The sequence below is a fragment of the Cricetulus griseus genome, chromosome 2, assembly GCF_003668045.3.
Source record: "Cricetulus griseus strain 17A/GY chromosome 2, alternate assembly CriGri-PICRH-1.0, whole genome shotgun sequence".
NCBI lineage: Eukaryota > Metazoa > Chordata > Mammalia > Rodentia > Cricetidae > Cricetulus > Cricetulus griseus.
The window spans coordinates 147,757,037-147,773,157 of record NC_048595.1 but is presented as its reverse complement, the minus strand read 5'-3'; the positions used below and the strand labels follow the sequence as shown (position 1 = coordinate 147,773,157).

At 42.2% G+C, this 16,121-nt stretch overlaps 1 protein-coding gene across 3 annotated transcripts in view; it reads right to left on the bottom strand.

Moving 5' to 3' along the window:
• Positions 1–16,121, bottom strand: part of Slco5a1 (solute carrier organic anion transporter family member 5A1) — a 150,665-nt gene that overhangs the window by 16,246 nt on the left and 118,298 nt on the right. For all 3 annotated transcript variants that reach the window (XM_027398837.2, XM_035440006.1, XM_035440007.1), the window contains one exon: positions 5,965–6,163. In XM_027398837.2, coding sequence (XP_027254638.1) covers positions 5,965–6,163 — 199 coding nt within the window. The remainder of the gene's footprint in view (positions 1–5,964; positions 6,164–16,121) is intronic.

Below are 16,121 nucleotides of genomic sequence, written 5' to 3'. Positions count from 1 at the left end.
AAACACACAGAAACAGCTGACCTGATCCAGACCCCAGGAACATGAGTTTCTGTGAGGAAACCTCAGAAATCTATGGGACCTCCTGTAGAAGCCCAGTATTTATCCCTAGCATAGGTGTGGACTTTGGGAGCCCAATCCATATAGAGGAATACTACCTGAGCCAAGACACACTGGGGTGGGCCTACCCCTACCCCAAAGGAAACGAAAGACTCTGATGACACCCTATGGAAGGCCTCACCATCCAGGGGGAGCAGAAAAGATATGTGACAGATAAGGTTTTAGTTGGGGGGGTGGGTAGGGGAGGATGGGTGGGAGAAGGGAAATGGGATTGTCATGTAAAACAATCCTGTTTCTAATGCAAATAAAAAAAGTTGGAAAAAAAAAAAAAGACTTGAGGAAAGGGATTAAGAAGCAAAGAAGGAACCATCATTAAAAGTTTGAAGAAGGAAGCTGACCCTGACTAAGAGGATGGATTGTTCAGCAAAGATGAGGGCCTGCTAAGGTTGGAACTCATAAATTTGTTATGAAGTCAATCAGCACAATTACATAATTTCCCTAGCATTGCTAGGGGACTAGGAGCAGTTGATTTGGGGTTGGCAGGACAGAGTAAGACTCAGCAACGGCTTTAGAAGATTTGAGGGGACCATTAGTTCCAAAGCAAGCAGGATAGAGAGTCTGTCTTCCAGACCTTCTAAGAATGCATTTAAAATCAAAATGGACTACAGTCAAAAGGAATAAAATGCCATAGATAGATTGAAGAAATAGAGTGACACCAAGCAATCTTCATGACAATTGCAAGCAGACAGCCATGAGTTTGTGGAACTTAGAGTCTTGCAGAAATTCCTTCAGACAATCTGGCTCTTAATCTAAAGGAATCAAGAGCCTAAGTTCAAAATCATCAGACATGCTGGGAGGAGAAATGATCTGTCGGGGGGTGGGGGATACTATGGGCCTCCCACCCAGGGAGATGAGCCATGAATGGACTCTCATCTGTATCCTTACCACCAGCAATAATTCAGAGTCCAGAAAATCACAAAGCTTTTCTCTGAAGAATACTATAAGAAATTCAAGAAACTAAACTTCTACTCTGACCACTCAGACTAATCCTTTCATTCTTGTATTGAGGATGGCGGGGGGGGGGGGGGGGAGATAGATACAGCCTGAGTGATGCTAGCCTGAGGGCAGTCAGTCTGGAAAGCTCATTGTAAGTAAATGGGGTTGGGGAGCTTTAAAATCAAATGAAAATATGTGAGACACTGAAGTAGAGAAAAAGTTCTTATCCTAAGTACAAAGAGACCTTACTCTCTAAAACACCAGGATGCCAAGAAAGCGGGCAATCAAAATTCAACAAGTAAAGTTATCCTCAAAAATTTAAAAAAAATTATATGAAGAATAGAAAACAAGACTTTTGAAAAAGCTCTCAGAGTAAAATATTTAAACTTATAAAATATGACAAAATAAGATAACACACAGAAACCAGTCTAGAAATTCCAATTGAAGAATAGCAAATATCTTAGGGATCACAGGGAAAATGAAGAGCCTGAGGAGGTTTGAATAAGAATGGCCCCCTTAGGGAGCACATGGACCCCAGACTGCTGTCTGGGAGGCCAGTACAGGACTCCTGACCATGGATGTCAATCAAGAGGCCTCCGCACTCTAGGGGGTCCCTGGTAGTGGATTAGTATTTTTCCCTGGTGTAAGAAGGGATTTTGAGAGCCCATCCCACATGAAGGGATGCACTCTCAGCCTGGACACATGGGAGAGGGCCTAGGCCCGGCCCAGGATGATGGGGTGGACTTTGGGGAGCCCCCATCAAGGGTCCTACCCTGCCTGGGGAGTGGAGGGTGGATGGGGTGGTGGGGGAGGGGGGAGGGAAGGAGAGGGAGAAGGGATTGACATGAATCAAGCTTGTTCCTAATTTGAACTAATAAAAAATAAATAAATAAAAAAGAATGGCCCCCTTAGACTCATTTATTTGAATGCTTAGTAACCAGGGAGTGGCACTATTTGAAAGAATTAGAAGGATTAAGAGGTGTGGACTTTGGAGGAAGTATGTGACTTGAGGTGGGCTTTGAAGTTTCAAAAGACAATGCCAAGCCCAAAATATCTCAGCTACTGCTCCAATGTCTTCCTGCATGCCACAACTATGATAATAATGGACAAACCTCTGAAACTCTAAGTAATCCCCCAATTAAATGTTTTCTTTTATAATAGTTGCTTGGAAGTGGTATCTCTTCACAGCAATAGAACAGTGCCTAAAATAGAAGTTGGTACTGGGGACTGGGGACTGGGGATTGGAGACTGGGGTATGTCTGTGACAGGCCTCACCATGCTGTTTGTTGTAGGAATATGGAAGCCTTTGAGGCTTTGGACTAAAAAAGCAGGAGCATTTTAAACAGAGTTTTCTGTGCCATCCTAGTAGGAGCATGGAAGACAGTGGTGCTGAGAGTAATATAGATTATAATGACCTGACTGGAAGGGAAATAATATTAGTAAGTGGCCTAGAGACCGTTTTTGTGATATTTTGGAGAAAAATGTGGCTGCTTTTTTCCCTCCGCCCCCACCAAATCTTTCTGAAGCTAAATTAAAGAGTCTTGGATTAATGGCATTTGCAAAGGAGATTTCAAGACAACCTAGTATTGATCCTGTCTTGCAGTTATTAGTGGTAACTTTTATGCAGATCTATAATGAAAAGGACCAAGCTTAGCAAGGAAAATATACAGTTTGAGAAGAAAAGGAGTGCCAGGAAATGTAATGGAGAATACAGAAATAAAAAGTTTAAAGAAAAGCCAGATGTTAAATGGAATAAAAGGGGTGGTGACTTCAGTGCAAGACCCCACCCATCTAAACTTCCAATCTGTGAAAATGAATAATTAAATAAATGCTTAAGTGGTAAATAAAAGGATCAATATCAGAAAACTGATGCAATTGTAATAATTGAACAAACTCCAGCCCCATCAAATGGCATAACTTGACAGCTTTAGAGTCAAGGACACAAGAAAGGGGTTGTAGAATCTCCTTCGATAGCTAAGAAAACCTGCTGAGGCCAGGCATGTGTCAGGGGGGTACCTGCAAAGAGGCTATTACATGAAGCTGTGAAGATGAAGCCTGGATTGTGTTAGATATCCCAAGCTGCTGGAGATGTCAGAGTTGTGTGATACCTGCCAAAGAAAGCTGCAAACAGGGTATGGAACCATCCCAAGAGAGAGAAGTATGTTGCAGTCAACAAAGCTGAATGGGGTTGGAAATCAGACATCAGACATGGAGATGTAGATTTGGAGTTTGCCCTGCTGGTTTTTGGTCTTGCTTTAGTCCAATATTTCCTCTTTATGCTTCTTTTCCTTCCTTTTGAAATGATAATGTACATTTGTGCCACTGTATGTTGGAAGTATGTGTTCTGCTTTTCTATTTTGATTTTACAGGAAATTACAGTTAAGAGACTGCCATGAGTCTCAGAGGAGACTTTGAACTCTGGACTTTTAAACCATGTTGAGACTATAGGGACTTTTTATGTTTGACTGAATGCATGTTTGATATAAGTCTTTGGGGGCCATGGAGTGGAATTGACAATAATGGCCCCCATAAGCACATTTATGTGAATGTTTAGTCACCAGGAAGCAGAACTATTTGAAAAGATTAGAAGGATTGATAGGTATGATTTTGCTGGAGGAGGTGTGTCACTGAGAGTAGGCTTTGAGGTTTCAAAAGTCCATGCCAAGCCCAGAGTCTCCCTGCCTATGAGTCAGGATGCAGTTCTCAGCTACAGCTCTAGCACCCGACTATATGTCACCATGCTTCCTGTCATAATAATAACAAACTAAACCTCAGAAACTGTAAGCAAGCCCCAATTAAATGCATTATCTTATAATGGTTGTCTTGTTCATGTTATCTCTTTACAGCAATAGAAAAGTGACTAAGACAGAGGCAAAAATGGATAAACATATAGTAGGAAAAAAATTCTTTAAGTTCAGGGGGGAAAGGCATGTTTAGCTAAAAGGGTCCATCAAGTGGGCAGCATAATGAATGAACAAGATGCTAGATATCCAGCCATCCATCCCCTTACCTTCTAATCTCCATCTATCCACTCACTCACCATATACTCACCTATCAATCCACCCAACAACTTATCCATCCATTCATCAGTCCATCCATCCATGGAACAAAACATCAAGCACTGTGTTAGATGTGAGAGATGCAGCTATTACATCGATGACAACAGAGCTTGTCTTGGGGACTTAGCTCAAGAAGGTAAGTGCAAAGGAACCAATCAAACCAGATAGTTTTATATTGCTAAATACCATGGGGAAATGTGACTGAAGTGAAGAGGGAGAAGTCTTGGTAAGGAAGTGGCATGGCCAAAAACCCAACAAATGATCAGTTTGGTCTGCATTTCAGTTTTGTCACTAAAAATGCAGGATAATTGTACCTGCCTAATAATATTGTGAGTTCTCCTAAATTAATAGTGTATATAAGGCACATAGAAGAATGCTTGGCGTGTTCTGAGGTGAGAGCTGACTGTTCTCCATAGTCTTACTAATGATACAGAAATGTCCAAACCACACATGAAGGGCCCATGGAAGGGAAAATAGTTAAGATCTCCTGGGTAAACTAGCGGTGTAGAAGGGAGGGGATGGGAGATGGAAACATGAGGGGTCAAGAAGATGGAGCTTGGGGAGGGACGGAGGGGAAGAGCAATGAGATATCTTGATAGAGGGAGCCATCGTGGGATTAGGGAGTAACCTGGTGCTAGAGACATTCTCAGGAATCCACAACAATGACCCCAGCTAAGACTCCTAGGAATAGTGGAGAGGGTTCTGAACTTGCCTTCCCTTTAATCAGATTAGTGACTCCTCTAATTGTCATCATAGAACCTACATCCAGTAACTGATGGAAGCAGATGCAGCGACCCACAGCCAAGCACTGGGCTGAGCTCCTGGAGTCCAGTTGAAGAGAGGGAGGAGCATATGAACAAGGGGCTCAAGACCATGATGGGGGAAATCACAGAGACAGCTGATCCACAACAGTGGCAGCTCGTGGACTCTGGACTGAGAGCCGGGGAACCCACACGGGGCTGAACTAGACCCTCTGAATGTGGGTGACAGTTATGTGACTTGATCTGTTGGGGGACAGGCAGTGACACCAGGATGTGAGCTGGCTTTTTGGAGCCCATTCCCTATGGTGGAATAACATACTCAGCCTTAATACAGGTGGGAAGGGGAGGTGGGAAGGGAGGATCTGGGAGAGGTTGGGGGAGGGGAAACATAATGGAAATGCATTCCAAAGGAAAGAAAAGAAAAGGTACTGTCTAGTTTGCTTTAGTTTGCAGAAGTGAGAAGAAGTAGGTAGGTGGAGAACTTTTCATAGTGGATTGTATTTCATAAATTTGATGGGGTTTTGGTGAGGGTGCAGGTTCATGGGTGTGCATGTATGTACAGATGTGTGTGCACACGCGCTCAGGTGCTGCTCCTCAGGAACTTTCCATCTGGATTTTTGAAATGGTCTCTCATTAGCCTCCATCCACCGATTAAACTAGACTTGCTGGTCAGTCACAGGCATCTATCTGCTCACGTCCACCTCCCCAGCAAAGGGATTACAAGGGCATCTGGCATTTTTACTAGGGTTCTAGGGTTCAAACTTATTTCCTCATACTTGCCAGGCAAACACTTTACTGAGCTAGCTCTCCAGCCATTAAGAACTTAAGGAAAAAAAATTTAATTAACACAATAAGCATCTCTGATTCTCCTTTATTTAAAATGCCATGGAAGTCACTCTGAGGCTTAAAAGGAACACAGCAAAGGTGACAGACACCCTGTGGCCTCCACCCTCCAAGAGCATGAGCTCCAGTTGCAGAGACAAAACTCATAAAGCAGGAGGGAGGCAAAGGCAGTGTGGGCCAGGTGTAGAGCCACACAGAGCTTGGCATGGCAACCCTGCTAATGCAGGATGCTCCTCCGAGGTACTTACCCTGTTGTATAAGGGATGTTTATGCCCCCTAGGTTGATGCTTTCACATCCGACAATAAACAGGGTTGAGAAGCACAGCAAAGACACCCCGCTGCAGATCATTGCTAGTTTTGCAGATTCTCTTGCACCAAGCTTCAATTTTTTTATAATGTAGCCTCCCAAGACAATGCCAACGCCAGCACTGGGGACAATGATGACACCTGGTAAGAGGAGGAAGAGGGCATTAATGGAGGAAGAGGGCATTAATGTGAATGGTGTCAGCTGTTATTTGTCTCCTCTAATTGTTCTGTTTCTGTTTGCTCATTACCACAAGGGTAAAGAGTAAGAACTGCTCTAATCCATAAATACTCAATGTGTGATTTTACAGTATGCTACTTTCAACACACATCGACAAAGAAGTCAAATCCAGAAGATACAAAAACAAAACAAAACAAAAACTTTTACAAAGCAATAATGTAAAGACAAATAATTCATGAGAAAGGTGAACAAACTTTGAATTGGCTCTTCACCAAAGAGAAAAATCCAAATGTCCCAAGAAAGTGAAAAGGCACCCCCACTTTACTTAAGAAGAAACATAAACATTTTAAAGTTTGGTAATGACACACATTGGTCAAGATAAAAGTGCTGGACACTCTCAGCAGTGGAGGACTAGAAACAGTAGGACCAACTTAGAAAAGCAGTTTTTCATTATCTGGTATAACTGAAGGTAAACACACCATGCAACAGGCCTTTCCATCCCAGTTTTATACCCCCAAAGAAACTCATGGGATATATTAGCCATCCTAATAGCCCCAACTGAAAAGAAACCAAATACCCCATAATGCACACATTATACATGGAATATTTCTATCACAAAGCACTATACAGCAACACAAAGGAAGATGTGTAACCAAACACATATAAAGTGTATGACACAAGGAAAAACCTGCAACAAAATATGCATATGTTCACACCTGCATCAAGTTTAAGACCCAAGAGAACTAAACCGAAACGTTCTAGGATTCATATACAGGTAGTATGAATGGAAAGAATAGTAGTTACCATGAAACCCAAGATAGCTGGAGTATGAGTGGTTCAGAACAGAGGGGATCCTACAGCACTGAAAATGCTCTATTCCACAAAGAGGGTCTCAGCTACTCCCACAGCCTGAATGCTTAAGTCTCCCTGGATTCTTACATTAAGATCCTAAGCCCCAACATGCTGACATTAGGAGAGTGGACACTACATGAATAGAATTAGTCCCTAGTTAAAGAGACCTGAGCATTCCCTGTTCTCTCCATCATATAAGGTGTAGTGAAAATGTCCCATCTATGAGAAACAGACCTTCACCAGACACTAAATCTGCCAACACCTTGATTTTGGACTCCTTACCTGTAGAACTGTGAGAAACCAAACCCTCATGCTCATGAACCACTCCATGCATGGCAATCTTGATAGATCAGTCTGAATAAACTAAGCAAGTCTTATACTTATTCCTTATCCCTAAAATTCTGACCACTGAACTATTGGGTGTGTTATACTGCATTGTAGAAAAATAAAGACATGGGGTTGGAGAGATGGCTCAGTGGTTAAGAGCATGTACTCTTCTTGCAGAGGACCCAAGTTTAATCCCCAGCACTTGCAATGGGCAGCCCACCTGTAACTCTAGCTCTGGGGAGACAGGGCCCTATGGACCTTCATGGGCATCTGCATTCACATGCATGAATGAACACACTTAAAAACTAATAATAATCTTTATTTAAAAAAATAAAAACTAGCTGGGCATTGGTAGAACAAACCTTTAATACCAGAACTCGGGGCAGACGGATCTCTGTGAGTTCGAGGTCAGACTGGTCTACAGAGCAAATTTCAGGACAAGCTCCAAAGGAATACAGAAAAATCCTGTCTTGAAAAAAAAAGAGAGAAAAAGAAAGAAAGAAAAGAAAAAGAACGATATAGTCAGAATACGCATTCCCTCACACACACACACAAACATTACAAACTAAATGAGAGACATATGGGCTAATAGAAAATCCAAGTAAAACAATTCTTCAAGGTTCTAGGAAACACAGGGAAGGGGTAAGCTGAGTCTTTCCTGGAGGGATCAGAGAGAGCTCTCACAGTGGCAGTTTTTAGCTAATATTCAATAGAAGAGGCACGGAGAGCACATTTGAACAAAGGAAATACACGTGAGGGCATGAGATTACGGTATTGGGTATCCGTGGCACTTCAAAATACCAACAGTGTGCAATGCAAGATGGTGGGAGATGATGGGGTACATACAGGAAGAGAAGTTAGGAAAAATGAGACCACAAGAGTCCAGAAAAGAAACTCAGATTAAATATCTGAGCAATGAGAGGCCACTGGAGAATTCCCAGCTGGGTCAGATGAGACTTATAAGTGGAGTGAGATACAAGATAACGTTGATGGCATGAGAACTTGAATCTGAAGTGGTCAGAAGAGTAATTGCAGGGGGCCAGGTGAGCCACAGGAAAGTACTTTACTGACCACACAATAAATTAGATCAGGAGACTAGGGAAGGCAGGAAAAAGCTAGTGTGTGACACTCAGTAGAACAGAGATCTGAATAGAAGGACGATGTGTAGACAGCAGCTTAGCAATCTTGGCTGCAGACAGGAGTTGAGGGGTCTGAAGAAGAAGCAAGCGGAGGCCTCACACTGGTGCACCCGGGGCTGTAAGCAGAGCCAGGCTGAGAGACTGATGTGATAGTGGAATCTGAGAGGTAGGATGTTCTCAGATGATACAGTGAGAAAAGGAGGAAGCCATCTGAAGAGAGCCAGTGTTAATGGGTTGTGGCAAAGAGATGAACCCATAAAAGAAGCTGAAACCAGACAGAGGTGAGGAAAGCCAGGGGAGAGCAATGCCGTAAGGGACTGAAAGTAACCAGGCAACCATGAACATGCAGGTGTCCACATTTCATGCGAGAACGGTTCCCTTGGATGTCTAAGTAGATACAGTTCTGGACTGTCTTGGGGCTGGTGGCCCAGTTTCTCCACCACCACCGCACCACCATCTTGGTCTCACTAATGGTTGCACTCCCTTTGTGAAGGGAGATACAAAGGAGGGTCCTCCAGGCTGAAGTCACTGTCCTGCTTCCAGCTGTCTGAACTTAACTTCATGTTCTCCCCTGACACCCTCATTCCCTTTCCTGAGACCCCAGACCCCAAAGAAACAACATCCCACAGTGCCCCAAGTGTAGCCTCTGCCTGATACCCACTCTTGTCTAGGCCTCAAGGGGACAGGTCTGTGGTCCCTAAGCTCCTGATCCAAGCACCCCCAGGGACCATAATACCTAGAACTCAGTGTTGGGGTGCATCAGGCTGTGCTGAAGAACACCTCTGGCATGTGTGCAGGAGAGTGTGCAGGAACAGCGTCAGTGTATTGTGTGTGCTTGCATGCATGCGTGCATGCCACAGTGCACATGTGGAGGGCACAGGACAACTTGTGGAAGTTGATTCTCTCTATCCACCATATGGATCCCAGGGATCAAACTCAGGTCCTCGGGCTTGGTTACAAACACCTTTACCCATAAAGCCATTTAACCAGCCCATCATCACTATCATTTTAAACATTGGGAATATTGCTGGAATATGCTTAATATTAATGAATTGGATACATTTGCACAAACATCCTAGGATGATAATTGGGCAAATTCTAATGAATAAGAATGAATTTAAGCAACTTATGTGTAGCCCAACATAAACTTTTATGTGTTCTCTAATAAATAAACCTTTCATACTTAGCCATTATGTCTCCTTAATTATGATACTCACCTACTTAGCTGTACATATATGTGATATTATAATATATATCTGAGTCTAAAGAGCTCACTAAGGTGTTCAGTGTTGGCACAGCAGAAGACTCTGCTCTGAGCATAAGAGTTCTAGGGATGCTCTGCCATCCTTAGCTGGGAATCTACTAGGGATGCTCTGCCATGTTCGGGTGGGAATCTTGGGGATACTCCTTTTTAAAGAAAACCAATGTCCTGCTTCCTTTCTTCCTCCCATGCCAGGTACTATTGTACCCAAACAGATCTTGAAGCTTTTACTCATGGTTATGATGTAAATTGCCCTTATAAAGCAAGGGCTGTGACTTCATGAAAAATGGTAGTCACTTAGTCTCCAAATGTTTCAGGAACTAGATGAACTTTTCCTCTTGACTCCACTGTTAGATGGAGCTGTCAATAGACACATAAAATATGCCTAAGCTGAAAGCATCTGTAGCAGCCAGAGAATCCTGAGGAAAGAGAGAGGAAAGGAGGCAAGAGTTCATCACTAAGAATGTTCAGAGACCTCCAATGTGTTGTCACTGGATTAAGAACAAGCTTCTATAGCACTTGGAGCTAGCCCTGACATCATACTTGCCACTGCCTGCTGTGTTTGTTTCTGTCTTTCGAGGACGTTCCTAAAAGAAGTAAGTGTGTGTGTGTGTGTGTGTGTGTGTGTGTGTGTGTGTGTGTGTGTGTGTGTGTGTGTGTGTGTGTGTCCAAGGTTCCAGTACTGGAAGAGAGGCCTGTAGGCAGAATGGGGTCACACTGGAACTTTCAGAGAATATCTTGAGACTTTTTCCTGGCAGAGCAGCTTGGCTCATGGCTACCTACAAGCAGCTGACTCAGTTTCCCCTCTAGAGCTTTTAGACCGAGGAGACAGTGCTCAAAGGAGTCTTCTCGGGCCTCTACTTTCTGCCATGTGACAGCTACTGCATTGCTCAAATGAGACCACTGAACCAAAGCAATAGAGAAGGCCTTTGAATTCTAGCATGGCCTTGCTGGAGTGATTAATAAAGGCTTTCAAAAATCTTAGCACTACACTGTCTTTGAGATAAAGATTCCTATATGTAGCTCACACATTACTCCACATAGGCCCAAATGATCTCATCAGCCCATCACATAGTCTCAACTAAGCCAACACAGGGAGACCTGTGCAGTAGGAGAGAGACACAAGAAGCCTAATCTCAGGGATTTGAAGTGGTAGGCACTGGAGAAAAGGTGACAACAAGGAACATTCAGTGAGAACAACCACTTTTCATTTCAGGTTTCTGATGAATTCGGCTGAAAAGATACCTGAGCACCAATGCCCAGCAGGACCATGAGAGGGACTCCAAAATCAAATTGAATACAGTTTCATCTTTTATGGCTCACACACCTAGCAGAAATGTCTTCGTCTACACCATAAAACCACAGAGACCAACAGGAAAGTGCTTAGATAACCACTCCATCTTCTGGCTCCAGGAAACATAAGGGGAAAGAGCCTTAAGCAAATTATCACAGAGGTGGGGCCCACCTGGGCCTTTTGTAGAGGAAACTTCATAGGACAGTAATAGGACCTCATTAACGTTTAAATTACCGAAAATAAGCTGCAAGTGAAGAAGTCAGCATCAGATTGCCACACTCAGTTCCCTCCTGTTCATGGCACAGATCTGGGCCTGTGCCAAATGCAAAGCCCTCATTGGAGGCCCTTCAGGCAAGATATATTTTCTGTCAGCAATTTTCAGCTGTTCTCTGTTCCTTGTTGTCCAAATCCTGCAGCCTCCAGAGCTTTCCCACCGAGAAAACCGACCATTGCTCTGCCCACCAGAAGCTTTTCTGTAAAAGCTGACAGGGCCATCCTCCCCTAGGAGAAGTAAGCAGGGTTTAAAAACTGTTCATCTAGCCAGGTGGTGGTGGTGGTGGTCGCTGCAGCGGTGGTGGCAGCACTTGGGAGGGAAAGGCAGGCGGATCTCAGTGAGTTCAAGGCCAGCCTGGTCTCCAGAGTGAGTTCCAGTACAGCCAGGACTGTTACACAGAGAAACCCTGTTTCAAAACAAACAAGCCAACAACAAAACTATTCACCTATAGGGGAAGTTAAAATAACTGACACATCTAAACCAAAACACTCATTAACATGACCTGTATTCCTCAAAGACAGATGGAAATTTTGCTCTTTAAAAACTGCTTTACTTGAGCAGGAAGAGGGAGGCCGGATCTCTGTGAGTTCAAAGCCAGCCTGGTCTACAGAGTGTGTTCCTGGACAACCAAGGCTGCACAGAGAAACTGTATCTGAAAAAACAAAAAAAACAAAACAAAACCAGAACAAAACAGAACAGAACAACAACAAAAATCTTGTATTATTTGCTGGGAAGTAGTAGTGCATACCTTTAATCCTAGCACTCAGCAGGCAGAGACAAACAGATTTCTGTGAGCTCAAGGCCAGCTTGGTCTATATTGTGATTCCAGGACAGCCAGAGCTACACAGAGAAAACCTGCCTTGAAAAACCAAACCAAATAAAACAAAAAACAAATAAAAAGAAAGCCTATATTACTTTATTAACTCTGTCAGGTACATATGGGAGACCAAAATGGTCATTTTGTGCTTTAGTCAAATCAATAATTTGAACACATTTTAATTTTCTTTCATTCTTTTATTATCTTTTATTCTATGTGTATGAATATTTTGCTGTCATGTATATTATGTATGCTTACTTTCCTTTATCCCCTAGCTCTGGGAAGCAGCAGAGGAACAAGTCATAAGCGAGTTATTGCAGATATGCAGCTGCCTGGGTCTCCTGTAGTCAGTGGTCAAGTGTGTGCCTGCAGCCTGCCAAGATCCAAAGAGAGCATCACATGCCCTCGAACTGGAGTTACAAGCAGTTGTGAGCCACCATGTGGTGCTGGGAATCAAACCTGGGTCTTTGGAAGAGCAGCCAGGGCTTTTAAATGCTGAGTCATCTCTCCAACTCCACCATTTAAAAAAATATTGGCAGCTCCCCTGGGCTGTAATTAACACACTCTAGAATTTGCCTACTTAATTTACAGTTCAACATTTTTGAGGGTGCTGGAACTAAAACACAAGATCTCACATATGCCAGGCAAGCACTTGACTGCTGAGCTCTGGGAATATAGCCCCACTCCAGCACATGCATAGTATACTCACAAAGATAGTCAAAATGGTCATTCTGTGCCATTTTCACTTCACCCCATGAAGAAGCCAGGTGTCCATCAATTATTATGGCGATTTCCTCCCAACTTTCTCTACACCCACTGATAATCACTGATCTGATTGACTCCACGGGGTTTGTTGTTTGTCTGAATGGAGTCACATACCACATGTCGCAGTCTCTTGTCACTTTGCATGCTTTCAAGACTTATCTATGTTAGAGCACAGCTTTGTTCTTCATTTCTGCTTAGGGACAAATTATACTGTGTTGTATTCATACCTCGTCCTTTATTCATGCATCAGGCGATAGACTTCTGGGGTTATGTCCACATTGGGGCTATTAAGAATAATATTGTTGTGAGAATTCATATGTAATATCTTGTTTAATGTGGCCATAAGCTTCATTTCTTGGGGAAGCATGCCTAGAAATGGAATTTCCAGATCATGTGTTTGAAGATACGTTGAACTGTACTCCAAAGTGCCCACGTCATTTGATGTTCCCATCAACAGTGCATAAAGATTCCAGTCCTCCACATTTTTGCCAACATTTTTAAAAGGCAATATATGATGGTGGCCAAACAAGTGGATGTGACAGAGTATCTCACAGTAACTCCTTGTGGCTTTGATCTGCATTTCTCTGGTAACTAACTACATCAGATGTCTCTTCCTGGGCTTGTTTTGGTCATTTGTATGCCTTCTCTGGAGAAACGTCTATTCATCTTTTCCCCGTTTAAGTTGGCATATTTTCTTTTTACTATTGACCTATAAGTTTTTAACTAGTCTGGATATAGCTGCCTTAGCTGATATATGATTTGCAAATATTTCCCCTTATCCTATGGTGTATCTGTCTTCCTTTCTTGATTGATGTTGTCCTTTGAGGCATAAGTTTTTAACAGTGATAAAACCAATTTATTTGTTTTTCCCCATTGCCTACATTGCTTAGTCTAAGATCACAACGATTTATGTACATGTTTATTTCTAGGAATATTATAAGTCTCTTATATTATACTTGGATCCATCTTGCATTTACTTAATACGATACGAAGGATAAATATAGTTCTTCCTCATGTACCTACCTGCTTGGCTCTCAGAGTCACTTTTTAAAAAAGACTATTCATTCCTCCCCTTGAATGCCCTCATCAGCCTGATGATCAGGGCATTTGCTCAGTAGATAAATTATTTGTCACACAAACCCAAGTTCTGGAGTTCAGATCTCCCACACCCATGTAAAGGATAGCCAGACCTGGCAGTCCCCCTGTAATTCAGTGCTCAGGAGATGTGGGATCCCCAAGGAGGACTGACTGCCCCTTAGACCAGTAGTTCTCAACCTGTGGATCTCAACCCCTTTGGCAACTTCTATCTCCAAAAATATTTACACTGTGACTCATAAGAGTAGAAAAATTACAGTTATGAAGTGGCAACGAAAGCAATTTATGGCTGGGAGTCATCACATCATGAGGAACTGAATTAAAGGGTCACAGCATTAGGAAGGTTGAGAGCCAGTGAGTTAGACTATCTAATCAGCTCTAGGTTCAGTGAGAGACCTTGGCTCAGTAGATAAAGTGGATGGTGATCAAGGAAGATACACACACAAAATCAACCTCTAGCTAACGTGCACATGTATACACATGCATGTGTACCTGCATACATGTGAAGACACATGAACATACACAACACTCTACTAATCATAAGTATGTAAGCTTATTTCTGGGTTCTCAAGTCTATGTCCTTAATGTTTCTATCACCTTTAAGCCAGTAGTACCATACCATTTTGACTATTAGAAATTTTGATGTAGTTTGTACTGAATCAGTCAATTTGAGTAGTGACACCTGAATAATACCAATTCCTCCAGTCCTTGAGTATAAAGTATATTGCCCCTAAGATGTAGCTTCTTTCCATTTTAAATACTCATTAATCTTCCAGTTGACTAAGTTGTATACAGTTATCTTGTATAACATGTTATCTTGAAATATGTATATTCTGTTCAATGGCTAAATTAAGCTAACTAACACACATTATTCAACACACACCATTTTGTGGTGAGAACACAAGGTGTAGCCCAACTTTTAAAATCTGGTGTGCTATTGTAACTATGGCCAATGGTAGGCATGGTTTGCATGACAATCCTTAGTTACTCCTCTGTCTAAGTGAAATCTTTCCTCTGATGAGCATTTCCTACACAATATTGTATAGCTTTCAGCATACAAGCTTTGCACAAGTTTGGTAAATATTATTCATAAGAATTTCATTCTTTGGCTGCCAGTGTTGATGGAAGAGTTTGTTTTGGGATCGTTGTTGATGTATAAAAATACAGTATAAAAATACAGCTGGTAGATAGATAGATAGATAGATAGATAGATAGATAGATAGATAGATAGATATTTAAGATTTGTGAGACATGGTTTCTCTGTGTAACCACTATGACTGTCCTGGAACTTGATTTGTAGACCAGGCTAGCCTTGAACTCACAGAGATCCACCTGCCTCTGCCTCCCAAGTGCTGGGATTAAAGACGTGTACTACCACCACCCAGTCGCCCAGTGGTTGTGGTATATTTATCTATCTTGCAATCTTGCTGAGCACACTAAGGAGTGTGATTGGCGTAGTTTTTCTAATGGATGTCTTGGGATTTTCTCCATGGAAAACATGTAACCTGTGAAGAGAGGCCCACTCCATTCTTCCTTCCTGACTGGAATGGTCTTTATTTCCTTTTCTTACACAGTGACTTAGCTAGACTATCCAGTGCGATAGGAACGTAGCAAGCATGAATTTCTATCTCTTTGTCCTGATGGAAGGAGGAAGGAGGGAGTGTCTTTCAGTTACTACAGGCATGCTAGCTATTTTCTTCCATAGATTCCCTTTATCACAGTGTGTCTTTAATCTCTAAACTATTGAAGCAGAACTTTACCCCAAAAAATCAGTGCAACCAGTGCACTGTTTGCAAGAATATCATTAAGTACAACTTTTGGAAAACTTCCAAGAATATAAATTTTAATTTAGTCACTTAATAAATTTAATAAATCATTTAGCATTCAAATATTTACTAGAAACCCTTTATTGAACACCAACTATGTAACAGGGACTATTCTAAATAAATCTAACACGAATTCTTGCCCATGTTGACTTTATAGTCTAATGTGGCAAAACAATAAACTAATAAGTAAGCTGCTTATCCTGTGATAGAAGGGGAAAATAATTACAGTGAAATTATTCTTAGCATAGTAAGAGAATAGAGTGTAGAGATA